The following is a 14,778-nucleotide window of genomic DNA, read 5'->3' on the forward strand; positions in this document are numbered from 1 at the left end:
CATGAAGTTGCCCTCAGAGCCCTCAACATTGACTCTGGATCCCATGAAGTCTCATGACTTCATGATAAATGTGGGTAAGGAAACCTCCTGCCAATTACCAGGAACCTGATGAATCAGTACTCCTCCATGTTGAGCATGCTGGAAGAAGCACTGAGGGTGGCAAGGACATAAAAAGTGCTCTAGGTGGGGGATTTCAATGTTCATCACTAAGAGTGGCTTGGCAGCAGACAACTGATTGACCTGATTGGGTCCTGGAAGAGATCGCTGCTGGAATGGGTCTGCAGTAGGCAGTGAGAGAACCAACAAAAGGGAAAAACATAGTTGACCTCATCTTTACCAATTTGGTGGCTACAGATACATCTGTCCACGACAGTATGGGTAAGAGTGAGCACCGCACAGTCCTTGTGGAGACGAAGTCCCATTGAGAATATCCTTCATCATGTTGTGTGGCACCATCACTGTTTGACATGGGGCAGACTTTGAACAGATCTAGCAACTCAAGTCTGGGCATCCATGAGGTGCTGTAGGCCATCAACAGCAGCAGAATCAACTCCAACACAATCTGCAACCTCATGGCCCAGCATATATCTCACTGAACCATTACCATATAGCCAGGGGATCAACCCTGATTCAATGGAGAGTGCAGGAGGGCATACCAGGAGCAGCACCAGGCATACCTAAAAATAAGTTCTGAAGAAGGATCACTTGACCTGAAATATTAACTCTGACTTCTCTCCACAGATGCTGCCAGACCTGCCAAACTTATCCAGCAATTTCTGTTTTGATACCTAAAAAAAAATGGTGTAAACTCGGTGAAGCTAAAAAACAGGAACACTTGTATGTCAAAAATCAAAAGCAGCAAGTTATACACAGAGCTAAGCTCTGCAGTCTTGCCACATCCAGTCATGAATGGTGGTGGACAATTGAACAACTGACTGGAGGAGGAGGCTCCACAAATGTCCCACCCTCAATGGAAGAGCCCAGTACATCAGTGCAAAAGATAAGGCTGAAGCATTCACAGCAATCTTCAGCCAGAAGTGCCGAGTGGATGATCCATATTGGCCTCCTCCAGTGGTCTCCAGCATCACAGATGCCAGTCTTTAGCCAATTAGATTCACTGCATGTCATATCAAGAACTGGTTGGAGGCTCTGAATACCGCAAAGGCTATCGGCCATGACAACATTCTAGCAGTAGTATTAAAGACTTGTCCTCCTGAACTTGCCATTCTCCTTGCCTATTGAGTAGAGGACTGGCATCTACCTGACCATGTGGCCAGGTATGTCATGTACACAAAAACCAGGTTAAATCAAACCCAGCCAATTACCACCCCATCAGTCTACCCTTGATCATCAGTAAAGTGATGAAAGGTGTCATCAACAGTGCTATCAAGCAGTACCTGCTCAACAATAAATTGCTCAATGACGCCCAGTTTAGGTTTCACAAGGGCCACTCAGCTCCTGACCTCATTATAACCTTGGTTCAAACGTAAACAAAAGAGCTGAGTTCCAGAAGTGAGGTGAGAGTGACACCAAGACCACATTAGATCAAGTGTGTATCAAGGAGCCCTAGCACAACTCAAATTAATGGGTATCGGGGGACTACTATGCTGGTTGGAGTCACACCTGGCACGTAAGTAGATGTTTCTGGTTGTTGGAGGTCAGTCACCTCCACTCCAGAACATCTCTGCAGGAGATCCTCAGACTAGTATCCTAGGCCCAACCACCTTCAGCTGATTCATCAAAGACCTTCTCTCCATCATAATGAGGATGTTTTCTGATAATTACACAATGTTCCTCAGATACTGAAACAGTCCATGTTCAAATGCAACAAGATCTGGACAATATCCGGGCCTGGGCTGACAAATGACATGTAGCATCCGCACCATACAAATGCCAGGCAATGACCATCTCCACTGCCATGCAGCGTCACATGCACACTCTCAACCCCTCTCTCCAACAGCATTGCAACACACTGGCTCAGGGCTGCACCACTCTGCAGTTCCACTTCAACCTCCGGCTCATTCGTCGTGCTAACAAGAAACTTTTTCTTTTCCTTTCAGGCATCAAAACCCACAAAATGCAACAACTCAAAGATGCCCATGGCCCTCTGGAAGCTTCCTCTCCACCCCTTCACCCTGACTCCATTCCATCTCCCAACCCCCACCCCCACCTCCTGTCGGGTATTCACCATCCCTCCTAACCTTCTGCTCTCCGATGCCGAATGCTCTGTACCCAGCAAAGGCCTCACTTTATTCCTCTGCGTCCGCACCTTAACAAATTTCGGGCACGACATGACGTCGAACTTTTCTTCTGCTATCTTCGCCTCTGTGCTCATTTCTTTGGACAAGAGTCCTGTTCCCCTCCCACAGACCCCTTCACCCAGTTCCAACACTCTCCCTCCCTCCGGCCTTTTACCTGCACTCGATCTGTTCATTGAGAACTATCGATGTGACATAAGTTGCCTGAATTTCTCTGCCCCCCCTCACCAAATCCAACCTATCTCCCTCCGAACTGACTGCACTCTGTGCACTCAGATCTAACCCTGACTTTGTCATTAAGCCTGCCGATAAGGGTGGTGCTGTTGTAGTCTGGCGTACTGACCTCTACTTTGCAGAGGCTGAGCGCCAACTCTCAGATACCTCCTCCTACCTTCCCCTGGACCATGACCCCACCATGGCACATCAGACCATTGTATCCACTACGATAACTGATCTCATTTCATTTGGTGATCTGCCCCACTCTGCTTCCAAGTTTATAGTCCCCCAGCCCTGCACAGCTCGTTTCTACCTCCTGCCTAAAATCCACAAACAGGACTGTCCGGGCAGACCCATTGTTTTAGCCTGCTTGTGCCCCACAGAACTCATCTCTTCCTACCTTGACTCAGTCTTCTCCCCCCGGTCCAATCCTTACCCACATACATCCATGATTCCTCTAACGCCTTATGCCGGTTTCAAAACTTCCAGTTTGCCAGTTCCAGCCACATCCTGTTTACCATGGACATGCAATCCCTTTACACGTCCATTCCCCACCAGGACGGTTTTGGGACTCTCCGCTTCTTCCTGGAGCAAAGACCTGAACCATCCCCAACCACCACCACCCTCCTCCGCTTGGCCAAGCTCATAACTCCTCCCATTTTCTTCAGGTAGGAGGGGTTGCCATGGGTACCCTCATGGGCCCTAGTTATGCCTGTCTCTTCATGGGGTACGTGGAACATTCCTTGTTCCACTCCTATTCCAGCCCCCACCCACAACTCTTTCTCTGATACATCGATGATATCAAAATGATTTGTCACACACCTTGCATGTGAATGGTTTCTCTTCTGTGTGAATCCTCCGATGGAGCAGAAGTCTTGATTTGTCGCACACCTCACATTTGAACAGTTTCTACCCTGTCCGGATACTTTGGTGTCTGCAGAGGCTCTCTGACTGTGTGAATGAATTGTTGCACATGTTACACATGAGTGGTCTCTCCTGTGTGTGAACACTTTGGTGTTTCCGGAGTTCCACTAATGTTGAGAATGATTGGTCACATACCTCGCATTTGAACGGTTTCTCCCCTGTGTGAATATTTTGGTGTGTAGAGGTTCCCTGACTGTGAGAATGATTTGTCACACACCTCACACCTGAATGGTTTCTCCCCTGTTTGAATATGTTGGTGTTCACGGAGCATCGACGACTGCAAAAATGATTTGTTGCATACCTCACGTGAACAGTTTCCTTCCTGTGTGAATGAGCCGATGCTTCAACAGACCTGACAACTGTGCAAAGTTCTTGTCACACATCTCACTTGTGAATGGTTTCTCCCCTGTGTGAATGTGCTCATGATTTATATTTAGTTATGAGCCATCAACAAAATTCAGCCTGGAAATCAGAAGGGAAATAAACACACTCAATATCCCAACACACAGCTCCTGTCAAACAGTTCAGCACAAAGCACTGAGTAGACAGCTCTCTCAGCTGGATCTTCTCACACGGCATAAGGGACATTTTCACCCTGATTACCCACAGGATAGTCAGACTGCCTAAAGATTGGTGTGGATATTATGGGATACAATTTGTATAAAAGCTGCTCCTTCACTCACCATCTCCGCATTTGGTTTTCGGTCCCTATAGAAAGTGAACAAGCTCTGGAAGAGGAAGAGGAGAGAATGGGCAGAGTGGGTGGACTCTCTGATTGACATCTCTCACAGTCAACCCAAATATTTCTGGAGTAACATGAGTTTCCTGAAGCTTGGGAAACTGACCGGTGAAATGGAGGTGACTTTGAGCAGCAGATCAGGTGGAGGTTTAAACTTGTCATTGTGCTAACTGAGCAAAACCTCACTTATTGCTCTCTACTCCCACAGTTGTGCACTTGTTCCTTGGGTGGTGATCAGGATCTATCTGTGGTGTATCACCTCTGTCTGTAATCTCTGGTGTAGTACGGTATGTTCCTTCTGGAAAACAGGAAAAGGAAACATGATTTCCTCTAACTCCCTCTCCTCCTTTGCTGAAGGAGCTAAGTCCTCAGTGAGAGACTGTTCCATATTGAGTGCTAATCTGCTATTCCCCAGTGTGGGGGGTCAGATACAAATGCTACCAATGCAGAAGGAAGCATTTGGGGTTGAATATCCACTCTATATTGGTTGAGGAGGCTATAACGTGGTGTTTGATACACATGTTGGAATCAAGATTGGTTGAAAATGGAAGTGCTTGTGGAGTCGCCAGGTCTTGTTTTAACAATATTTGGTTAAAAGTATAAGTGATTGATTGAGAAATAAGTGTAACTAATTTGGCAGGACACGCATGTGCTATTCAGTTAACGGATCAGCACACAGCACAAACAAAACAAAAAGGTATAAACAACTGTGTAATCACACAAAGGAAGCTCTGGAAAGAGACATGACACTATCACAACTCACTATAAAAGTAAGACGTTAACTCTAGTTGGGAACCATAAAACTGAAGCCTATAACTGATAAGGGATGGTATTCAAACATTCTTATTGTACAAGTATTGTACAAGACACCAGGATCAAACAACACACATTACTAAATTGAGTTAAACTGAAGGAGAAATTAAACAGCCTTTTATTGATAAAATATTAACAAAGGGCATGACTGAAAAGAAGAGAAAGATAAAGGAACCATGATAAATCATCACAAATTAACTGGGGGGATAGACTCTCAAGCTTCATAAAGGAAATATGCACCAAATAATGAAGGAAAAATGTTAAGATGATACATCACAAGAAAGTAGAAGGCAACTATACACAAGATTATTGCACATTTGCAAAGCAGGGGATCAAAACAAAATAAAAAAACAAGACGCTTTCACTGAAAATTTCAGAAATATATGAAACTCATAGATTATTCTTCTCAAATTTTTTTTTTCCACTGGGAGGAGACATTTTACTCATTTTTTCCTTCACCTGTGGGATGTAGACATCACTGGCTGGCCAGTATTTTTATTGCCCATCCCAAGTTCCCCTTGAAAAGGTGGTGTTGAGCTGCCTTCTTGAACTGCTGCAGTCCTCACACTGTAGGTTGACCCACAATGCCCTTAGGAAGGGAATTCCAGGATTTTAACCCAGAAACAATGAAGGAATGGCGATATATTTCCAAATTAGGATGGTGAGTAGGTTGGAGATGAACTTGAAGGTGGTGGTGTTCCCATGTATCTGCTACCCTTGTCCTTATAAATGGAGTGGTCGTGGGTTGGAAGGTGCTGTCTTAGGATCTTTGGTGAATTTCTGCAATGCATCGTGTAGATAGTATATACTGCTGTGACTGAGTGTTGGTGGTGGAGGAAGCGGATACTTGTGGATTGTCACTAGGCAAGCAGGCTGCTTTGTCCTGGATGGTGTCAAGCTTCTTGAGTGTTGTTGGAGCTGCACCATCCAGGGAAGTGGAGCGTATTCCATCACTCCTGACTTGCGACTTGTTGATGGACAGATGTTGGGGAGTCAGGAGGTGAGTTATTCGCCACAGTATTCCTAGCTCTGACCTGCTCCTGTAACCACTATGCTTTTGTGAGTCCAGTTGAGTTTCTGGTTAATGGTAACACCCAGGATGTTGATAGTGGAGGATTCAGTGATAGTAACATCATTGAATATCAACGGCTGGTGATTAGATTATCTCTTATTGGTGATAGCTTGGCATTTGTGTGATGCAAATGTTACTTGCCAGTTGTCAGCCCAAGCCTGAATATTGTCCAGATCTTGTTGCATTTGAACATGAACTGTTTCAGTATCTGAGGAGTTGTGGATGATGCTGAACATTGTGCAATCATCAGCAAACATCCCCACTTCTGACCTTATGTTGGAGGGAAGCATTTGGGGTTGAATATCCACTCTATTATTGGTTGAGGAGGCTGAAGGTGGTTGAGCCAAGGACACTACCCTGAGGAAGTTCAGCAGAGATATCCTGGAGCTGAGATGACTGACCTCTGACAATCATAGCCATCTTCCTATGCGTCACGTATGACTCTAACCAGCAGAGAGTTTGCCTTCTGATGCCTGTTGATTCCAGTTTTGCTAGGAACCACCAAATCCTAGTGATCAGCATCATCTGCGCTGCTCTCCACTAGAGTCCAGTGATTAGCACTGTCTGCAACATTCTCCACCAGATCCCTGTGATCAGCACCGTATGCGCCACCCTCTTCCAGACCACAGTGATCACCACCATCTGCACTGCTCTCTACCAGATCCTGGTCATCAGCACCATCTGCACCATCCTTTCCCATGCTCCAACGATGAGTATTATCTGTTCTGCCCATTCTCAGTGATCAGGACCATTTGTACCGCCTTCTGTCAGACTCCAGTTATCAGTACTATTTACGCCAGCCTCTCCTGGGCCCCGGTGATTAGCGCCATATGCACCATCCTGTCCTGTTGATCAGCACTGGCTGCCGTCTTGGAAAAAGATAGGGGAGGGAGAGAAGGAGGAGAGGGTGAAGGTCATCCTAGGAAACTCACAGAGCTCCCTGAACAGAAAACAATTCCTCTCCTTCGTGTCATGTGTAATGGCCATCTGAGAATATTCCATGTGAATTCATTCACAGTGGATCATGCCATAATGCTCTCATTGTCAAGAAAATAGACATCACACCCATATTCAGGAAGGTGAGGGAGTTGATGGTCAGCTGGTGAGGGACAAGGTCCATTCCTTTCTTCTGTGGCTGATGTCACTATTTCATGCAGCATACACTGAGGAGAGATAGTAGGAACTGCAGATGCTGGAGAATCCGCTGTACCCGGTGTGGCTACCTCTACATCGGGGAAACCAAGTGGAGGCTCGGGGACCGTTTTGCAGAACACCTACGCTCGGTTCGCAATAAACAACTGCACCTCCCAGTCGCGAACCATTTCAACTCCCCCTCCCATTCCTCAGACGACATGTCCATCCTGGGCCTCCTGCAGTGCCACAACGATGCCACCCGAAAGTTGCAGGAACAGCAACTCATATTCCGCTTGGGAACCCTGCAGCCCAATAGTATCAATGTAGATTTCACAAGCTTCAAAATCTCCCCTCCCCCTACCGCATCCCAAAACCAGTCCAGCTCGTCCCTGCCTCCCTAACCTGTTCTTCCTCCCACCTATCCCCTCCTCCCACCTCAAGCCGCACCTCCATCTCCTACCGACCAACCTCATCCCGTCCCCTTGACCTGTCCGTCCTCCCTGGACTGACCTATCCCCTTCCTAACTCCCTACCTACACTCACCTTTACTGGCTCCATCTCCGCCTCTTCGACCTGTTTGTTTCCTCTCCACCTATCCTCTCCTCTATCCATCTTCTATCCGCCTCCCCCTCTCTCCCTATTTATTTCAGAACCCCCTTCCCCTCCCCCTTTTCTGATGAAGGGTCTCGGCCCGAAACGTCAGCCTTTCTGCTCCTCTGATGCTGCTTGGCCTGCTGTGTTCATCCAGCTCTCCACCTTGTTATCTCTTGCATCAGAAATATTTGGATTGACTGTGAGAGATGTCAATCAGAGAGCCCACCCACTCTGCCCATTCACCCCTCTTCCTCTTCCAGAGCTGGTTCACTTCCTATTGGGACTGAAAACCAAGTGAGGAGGTGGTGAGTGAAGAGCAGCTTTTATACAAATTGTATCCCAATATCAACACCAATCTTCAGGCAGTCTGACTATCCTGTGGACAGTCAGGGGTGGAAATGTCCCTTATGCTGTGTGAGAAGATCCAGCTGAGAGAGCTGTTTACTCAGTGCTTTGTGCTGAACTGTTTGACTGGAGCTGTGTGTTGGATATTGAGTGTGTTTGTTGGAAGCATTTCCCTTCTGATTTCCAGGCTGAGTTTTGTTGATGGCTCATTCCTGAATATGAGAAGGTGAGGTGTCATTATCTGGGAGGTGCAGAGTGTCTGAGGATGCTTATTGAATTCCTGTTGTCTGTGTGTGTGTGTGTTGCGAGCTGGTTATTATCCTGTGGACTGTGAATGGTCAGTTATGGACTCATACAGCACAGAAACAGATTTTTCTGTGCAACTTACCTATGCTGACCAGCCATCCCAATCTGACCTGGTCCCATTTGCCAACATTTAGCCCAAATGCCCCAAAACCCTACCTATTCATGTACCCGTCCAGAATGCCTTTTAAATGTTGTAATTGTGCCCACCTCCACCAATTCCTCTGGCAGCATATTCCATGCATGCACTACCTTCTGCATGAAAAAGTTACCATTCAGGTCTTTTTTACAATCTTTCCCCTCACCTTAAACCTATGTCCTTTAGTTTTGGACTTCTCCGCCCTGTTCATGCCCCTCATTATTTCATAAACCTCGATAAGGTCACCCCTCTGTATCCAATGCTCTCTCTGTATTTTGGGATGGGATGTTTTGTCTCTTTGCAAACAAGGCATGCATTTGGATGGAGCCTTTCATGACCACCAGACATCCCATGGCACTTTCCAGCCAATAAAGTGCTCTTGAATGTGTTCACTGTTATAGTGCAGAGAAAGTGGCAGCTGATTTGTGCACAGCAAGCTCCCACAAACAGCAATGTGATAATGACTAGTTAATCTGTTTTTGTTAATTTTAATTGAGGGCCTAATATTAGCCAGGACACCAAAGGTAACCTCCCTGTTGTTCAAAGTAGTGCCATGGAATCTTTTACCCTCACCTCAGAGAGGAAAGGAGGGGTCTTGTTTGCCCCAAAAGACAGATTGTGTGACAGTGTGGCTGCCACACTCCTTTTGTGTCAGACAATTCTGTGATTGTGTCTGATTTTATGAGTGGTTCTCCATCACCATCCCTGACTGTCACTGTCATTTTCTGATGATGGTCATGAACTGGGACCTTGCGCACAGAAAGCAGTATAAATTCCATCCAGGAGAGACCAGTGACACTCTGCCTCAGCTCATCTGCTTATGAAATCCTCATCCATATCTTTATCGGCTCTGGACTCAACTATTCCAGTGCTCTCCTAGCTGGTCTTACATCTTGCTATGTAACCTGAGCTCCTCCAGGTCCTATCTGACAACAAGACTCATTCCCAAACAGCCCTCTGCTTACTGATCTACATCGTTTCATGATCAACAAGCATCTCAATTTTACAGTTCTCCGCTTTGTTTTCTAATGCCTCCATGACCTTACCCCTCTCTATCTCTGTAATCTCTATAGCAATTCGGCTGGCATACTCCAGGCACGTTTATTTAAAAGTCTTTCAATGTCTTCTTCGAAGATTTTACAAGAAAGCCTTGGCCTTTCCCAAAAGCCTAGGTTTGGATTTGATTGTTTTGCTCAGAGGTGTGGCTGACAGCTGAATTTGATTTTTGCAGTCTGCATGAGTGCAATGTGTCTAATTTCCCAGAATAAATCAGAAACTTTCAAAAAGCTAGAATGAAGCAATATTCTCCTCAGCCAATAACACCTCCTGCCCAGTGTGTTTTCTTTAAATAATTTTGGAAAACAAAGGGAGAAAATTCCAAATCGTGAGTCAATCAACATTTCTCTTGTATAAACGTAGAACTAGAACTGTACAGCATAGAAACAGGCCCTTTGGCCCACAATGTTGTGCCGAACATGACACCAAGTTAAACTAATCCCTTCTGAATGCCCATGGTCCATATCCTCCATTCCTTGCTTATTCAGGCGCTTAAAGTCCCTTAAGTGCCCCTATCGTATCTGTCTCCACCACCATCCTTGGCAGCATGGTCCAGGCACCTGCCACGCTCACATCTCCTTTGAATTTTTACCCCTTACCTTAAATGCATGCCCTCTAGTATTAGACATTTCTACTCTGGGAAAAAGATTCTGACTGTCAACCTGATCTATGATGTGGAAGTGCCGGTGTTGGACTGTGGTGAACAAAGTCAGAAGTCACATGACACCAGGTTATAGTCCAACAGGTTTACTTGAAATCACAAGCTTTCAGAGTGCTGCTCCTTCATCAGGTGAATTGGAGGGAAGCGCACAAGCACAGAATTTATAGGCGGAGAGATCATTGCAAGATAATTCCAGGTAATTAAGAGTGTCAAAGGTTAGTACAAATGGTGTGAGTGGACTGTCAACAGGCTGAAAAGCAAGTGAAGGGATAACCTCTGAGACGTATACTTGATGTTCAGCTGGTGACACATCATTCATACTCCTTGACACTTTTGATAACTTGTTAATTTTAATTTTCTTAATCATCTCAGTAAAGCCCAAGTTGCTTTATTCAAAGGCCACTTCTAATTTTCCTATCCTTCCCTGAGAAATGAAAATTCCCAACATGTAAATCTGAGTGGGTACCTGCAGGCTGCACCACATTGAATCCTTGTCCCAGTCATTTCCAAATGCTTCCTCACAACAATATCCCTGAATGTTCCAGTGTCACCATCCACTTTGAACCTTCATCGATGGGGCCAGCATTACCTAACCACCATTTCATCACACTTGCTCATGCACCAACACTTACACTACTTTAGACTTTCAAGATTTCATTTGGGCCTCAGGAACACATTTGGTTTTGTGCACAGCAATATGCATACATCTCTTGCATACATAATTGTCTATCTTATGGCTGTAGACTTGCTTTCTTAGTATTCACTCATTTTGTGCTTAATTGGAGGCTGCCAGCCTCTTTCCACTTCATATTGTTTTCTCAGCATCTATTCACTGACTTCAGCACTGGCTTACAGCCTTTCAGCCTCGATGTGGGTCATGTTGCTTTCTTAGCACTCATTATCTTTAATGTTCTCTGTGGCTTGTATTGCTTTTTTAGTGTGGAGGGAGGGGCAGGCAGCTTGTCACAGTGGGGAACACGGAACAGTCAAGGGGAGACCTGTCATTGTGCAGCACCCTGCTTACTCAATGTCAGATCTGCAGCATGTTCCAGCAGCTTACGTGACAAACTCACTGCATGTGCTTCAAGTAAATAGCCATATATGAAAGTCAAATGGGAGTAATCCTGAGTGAGGTGAAGGTCAGGCACAGATACTGCCACAATCAGTCAAGTGGCTTATACTGTTCTAGTCCACGGCTTTGATCACATTCTGTCAGATACTTTAGGGATCAGAGTTTAGGGATTTGTGTCCTCACAGTCCATGTACTGGGCCTTGGCAAGAAGCTGAAGTGTAATCAGTCCAGGGATTACAGGCAGGTTGCTGTGGAGACATGAGTCCAGTGGGGTGGACCACTTTTCTGACAATGAGACAAAGGGAGGAATTGAGTCTTATTGAAATTGATGGAAGAGCAGTTAGTGGTGGTGTACAAGCAGGAGAGGCAGTGAGGTGTCACCAGCGAGGGAGTAAGAAACGCAGAGGGTAGGGAGGGTTGCAGTATGGGATGAATGCGTTGGTGTTCAAGCAGGGTCGATTATTGATATTTTTCATGTACTGCTGGGTGTCCCTTTGCACCTGGGATGCATCACCAGACAGGGTGCAATTTGGGTTCATACTGGCTTGGCTGGTTGTGTGGCCTCCTTTGGTACACCACATATAAAAGGACTGCCTCCACTCCACCACACCATCCAGCAACACCTCCATGTCCCTGTCTGTGAAGCGGGAGACAGATTCCTTTCCACTGGGCCATGTCTGAGGTGATAACAGTCAAACTCCACAGAATGAGGGCCAGTTCTTGCTTTGGAGTGTCTGAAGTGGGGTAAAACTTTCATTAGGGCACCAGTGGCATAAACACTGGAAGGTCATTGCAATGGTGAGCACATCCACCTCTCCGGTTGTGTGATTCCTTGAGAAAGGCACGCAACAGACCAGTTGCGTAACCAATAAGGAGAAGTGTGGAAGACTGGGTGAGAAAAGTTACCCTTCAGCTATGGCAAATTGGGAACCAGAAGCCTCACTTGACAAAAGCTTTCAACTGAAATAGGGAAAATTCACACTCATGTTCCCTTTCCCTGTTTTACAGAAGGATTGCACTGTACTAAATCAGAGAATACAGAGAGGATAGACATCACAGATAGATCCTGATCATCACCCAAGGAACAACTGCACAACTGTGGGAAGACATCCAGTCCTTTTGCAGCACTGCTCAACACAGAGAAGGTTGGGCATTGAAACCATCATTTGGAAATTGGTTGGGTCGGGGAGCACTGACACATCAACAGATCTGAAACTGGTCAGTGGTGTGGCGCCTTCCATCAGAACCAACCTTTCTGAAGTTCATCTGTGGGTGATCGGCAGGGTGAGGCTGGAAAGAAGTGTGAGTGGCTCCAAGTGTGGTGACAGCTTCAATCGTTCATTGAGCTTGATGACTCATTCCTACAGGTGAGAACTGGTCAGGCGCGAGATGTGTGAGGAGGGTTCCACAGGCTCGTAAAATTTCTTAACAAGGTGTATCTTTTGTGCAATATGGAGGCGGAACCATTCAAGTGTGACATATGTGGCCAGGTTTTCACAGAGTCATCAGCACTCAAGGACCACAAACATATCCACTCTGGGGAAAAGCCTTTTACATGTGAAGTATGTGACAAAACATGCTCTCGTAGATCGACCCTGCTTGAACACCAACGCATTCATACAGGGGAGAAGCCATTCACCTGTGAGGTTTGTGACAAATCATTCTCACATTCATCGACCCTCCGTGCGCACCAACGCATTCACACGGGGGAGAAGCCATTCATGTGCAAACTGTGCAACAAATCGTTCTCACGTATATCAACCCTCCTCGAACATGAACGCATTCACACTGGGGAAAAGCCATTCAGATGTGATGTGTGCAATAAATTGTTCTCCCACTCATCATCCCTCCGTGCTCATCAACGCACTCACAGCAGGGAGAAACCATTCACATGTGAAGTGTGTGACAAATCATTCTCTGATTTATCCACCTTCCGCAGACATCAACGCATTCACACAGGGGAGAAACCATTCACGTGTGATGTGTGTGATACATCATTTTCACAGTCGTCAAGCCTCCGTGCACACCAACGTGTTCACACAGGGGAGAAACCATTCACGTGTGAGGTATGTGACAAATCATTTCCGCAGTTAACATGCCTACGTGTACACCGTGCTGTGCACACAGGAGAGAAACCATTCAAATGTGAAGTGTGTGACAAAGCCTTCACATGTTCATCAAGCCTCCTGGTCCATCAGACAACCCACACAGGGGAGAAACCCTTCAAGTGTGAAATCTGCAAAAAAGGTTTTGCAATATCAACGAGGCTTCTGAAACATCGGAGGATTCATACAGGGGAGAGACCCTTCAAGTGTGAGGTCTGTGACAAAACCTTTGGACAGTTATCAACCCTCATGCAACACCGACTTATTCACACTGGTGAGAACACATTCACAGGCGAGAAACCCTTCAAGTGCGAAGTTTGTGATAAAGCTTTTCGGATATCTTCAAGGCTGCTGAGACATCAGAGGATTCACACAGGGGACAAACCATTCAAGTGTGAGGTCTGTGAGGTGGCTTTCAGTCAATCCTCCAATCTCTTGACACATCAGACAATACACACAGGGGAGAAGCCATTCACGTGCAAGATGTGTGACAAATCATTCTCACGATCATCAAACCTGCGTGTACACCAACGCATTCACACAGGAGAGAAACCATTCACATGTGAGGTGTGCAACAAATCATTTTCGCGGTCATGGTACCTCCTGCTCCACCAGAGGATCCACACGGGGGAGAAACCCTTCAAGTGTGAGGTTTGTGAGAAAACCTTCAGACAGTCATCGACTCTCATGCAACACCGACTAATTCACATTGAAAAGCCATTTACATGAATGTAACCCTTCAAATATGAGGGTTATAATGAAACTTTGTGATGCCTTTGACCCTCGCTTTAATTCTTGGCTGCAACTGATGTGCTTGTTATTGTTGCATCTTTGTCAAAGTTTTACTGAAGCAATCATCTAAAAATATCATACTGTGACCATTGATCTGATTGGCTTCCTTATCAATCCAGTGTGTAAACATCAACTGGATAATGTCTCCGCTCATCTTACAACATGTTTGTTTCAAATAAAAGGCAGTGGGGAATGTTTGTATAGGGACCCAAGACCTGAGCAATTACTTTCAGATAGACAAATTTTTAATTAGAAAAGGATTAAAGGGTTATGGGGAGCAGGCAGCAAGTGAATTTGAGAGCAAGATGAGATCAGTCATGATTGTATTAAATGGCAGAGCAGGCTCGATGGAATGAATTGCCTACTCCTAATTTTTATGTTCTTGTGTGGCCCTGGTAACAACTTGCATCCTTGTTCATGAAATAATACATCCGATGTTAAACTTGAACCTACAACCTTGTTCTCTGAGTCAGAAGGTTATGGGTTTAAGTTTCCCTGCATGACTATTGTGCAAAAAGTCCTAGCTGACATTCCAGTGCAGTATTTGGTTGGGGG

General features: G+C 45.8%; 1 protein-coding gene across 1 annotated transcript; it reads left to right on the forward strand.

Annotated features, from left to right (window-relative positions):
• Positions 1-8,015: 8,015 nt before the first annotated feature.
• LOC109919758 (zinc finger protein 271-like) lies at positions 8,016-14,768 on the forward strand. Its single transcript, XM_048621468.1, has 2 exons — positions 8,016-8,055; positions 12,335-14,768. Exon 2 carries the CDS (start codon positions 12,778-12,780, stop codon positions 14,158-14,160), a length of 1,383 nt encoding a protein of 460 aa, XP_048477425.1. The 5' UTR covers positions 8,016-8,055; positions 12,335-12,777; the 3' UTR covers positions 14,161-14,768.
• Positions 14,769-14,778: the final 10 nt, after the last annotated feature.

This window comes from Rhincodon typus, unplaced genomic scaffold, assembly GCF_021869965.1.
Source record: "Rhincodon typus isolate 14 unplaced genomic scaffold, sRhiTyp1.1 hic_rhity00000688, whole genome shotgun sequence".
In the NCBI taxonomy this organism is placed as follows: Eukaryota; Metazoa; Chordata; class Chondrichthyes; order Orectolobiformes; family Rhincodontidae; genus Rhincodon; species Rhincodon typus.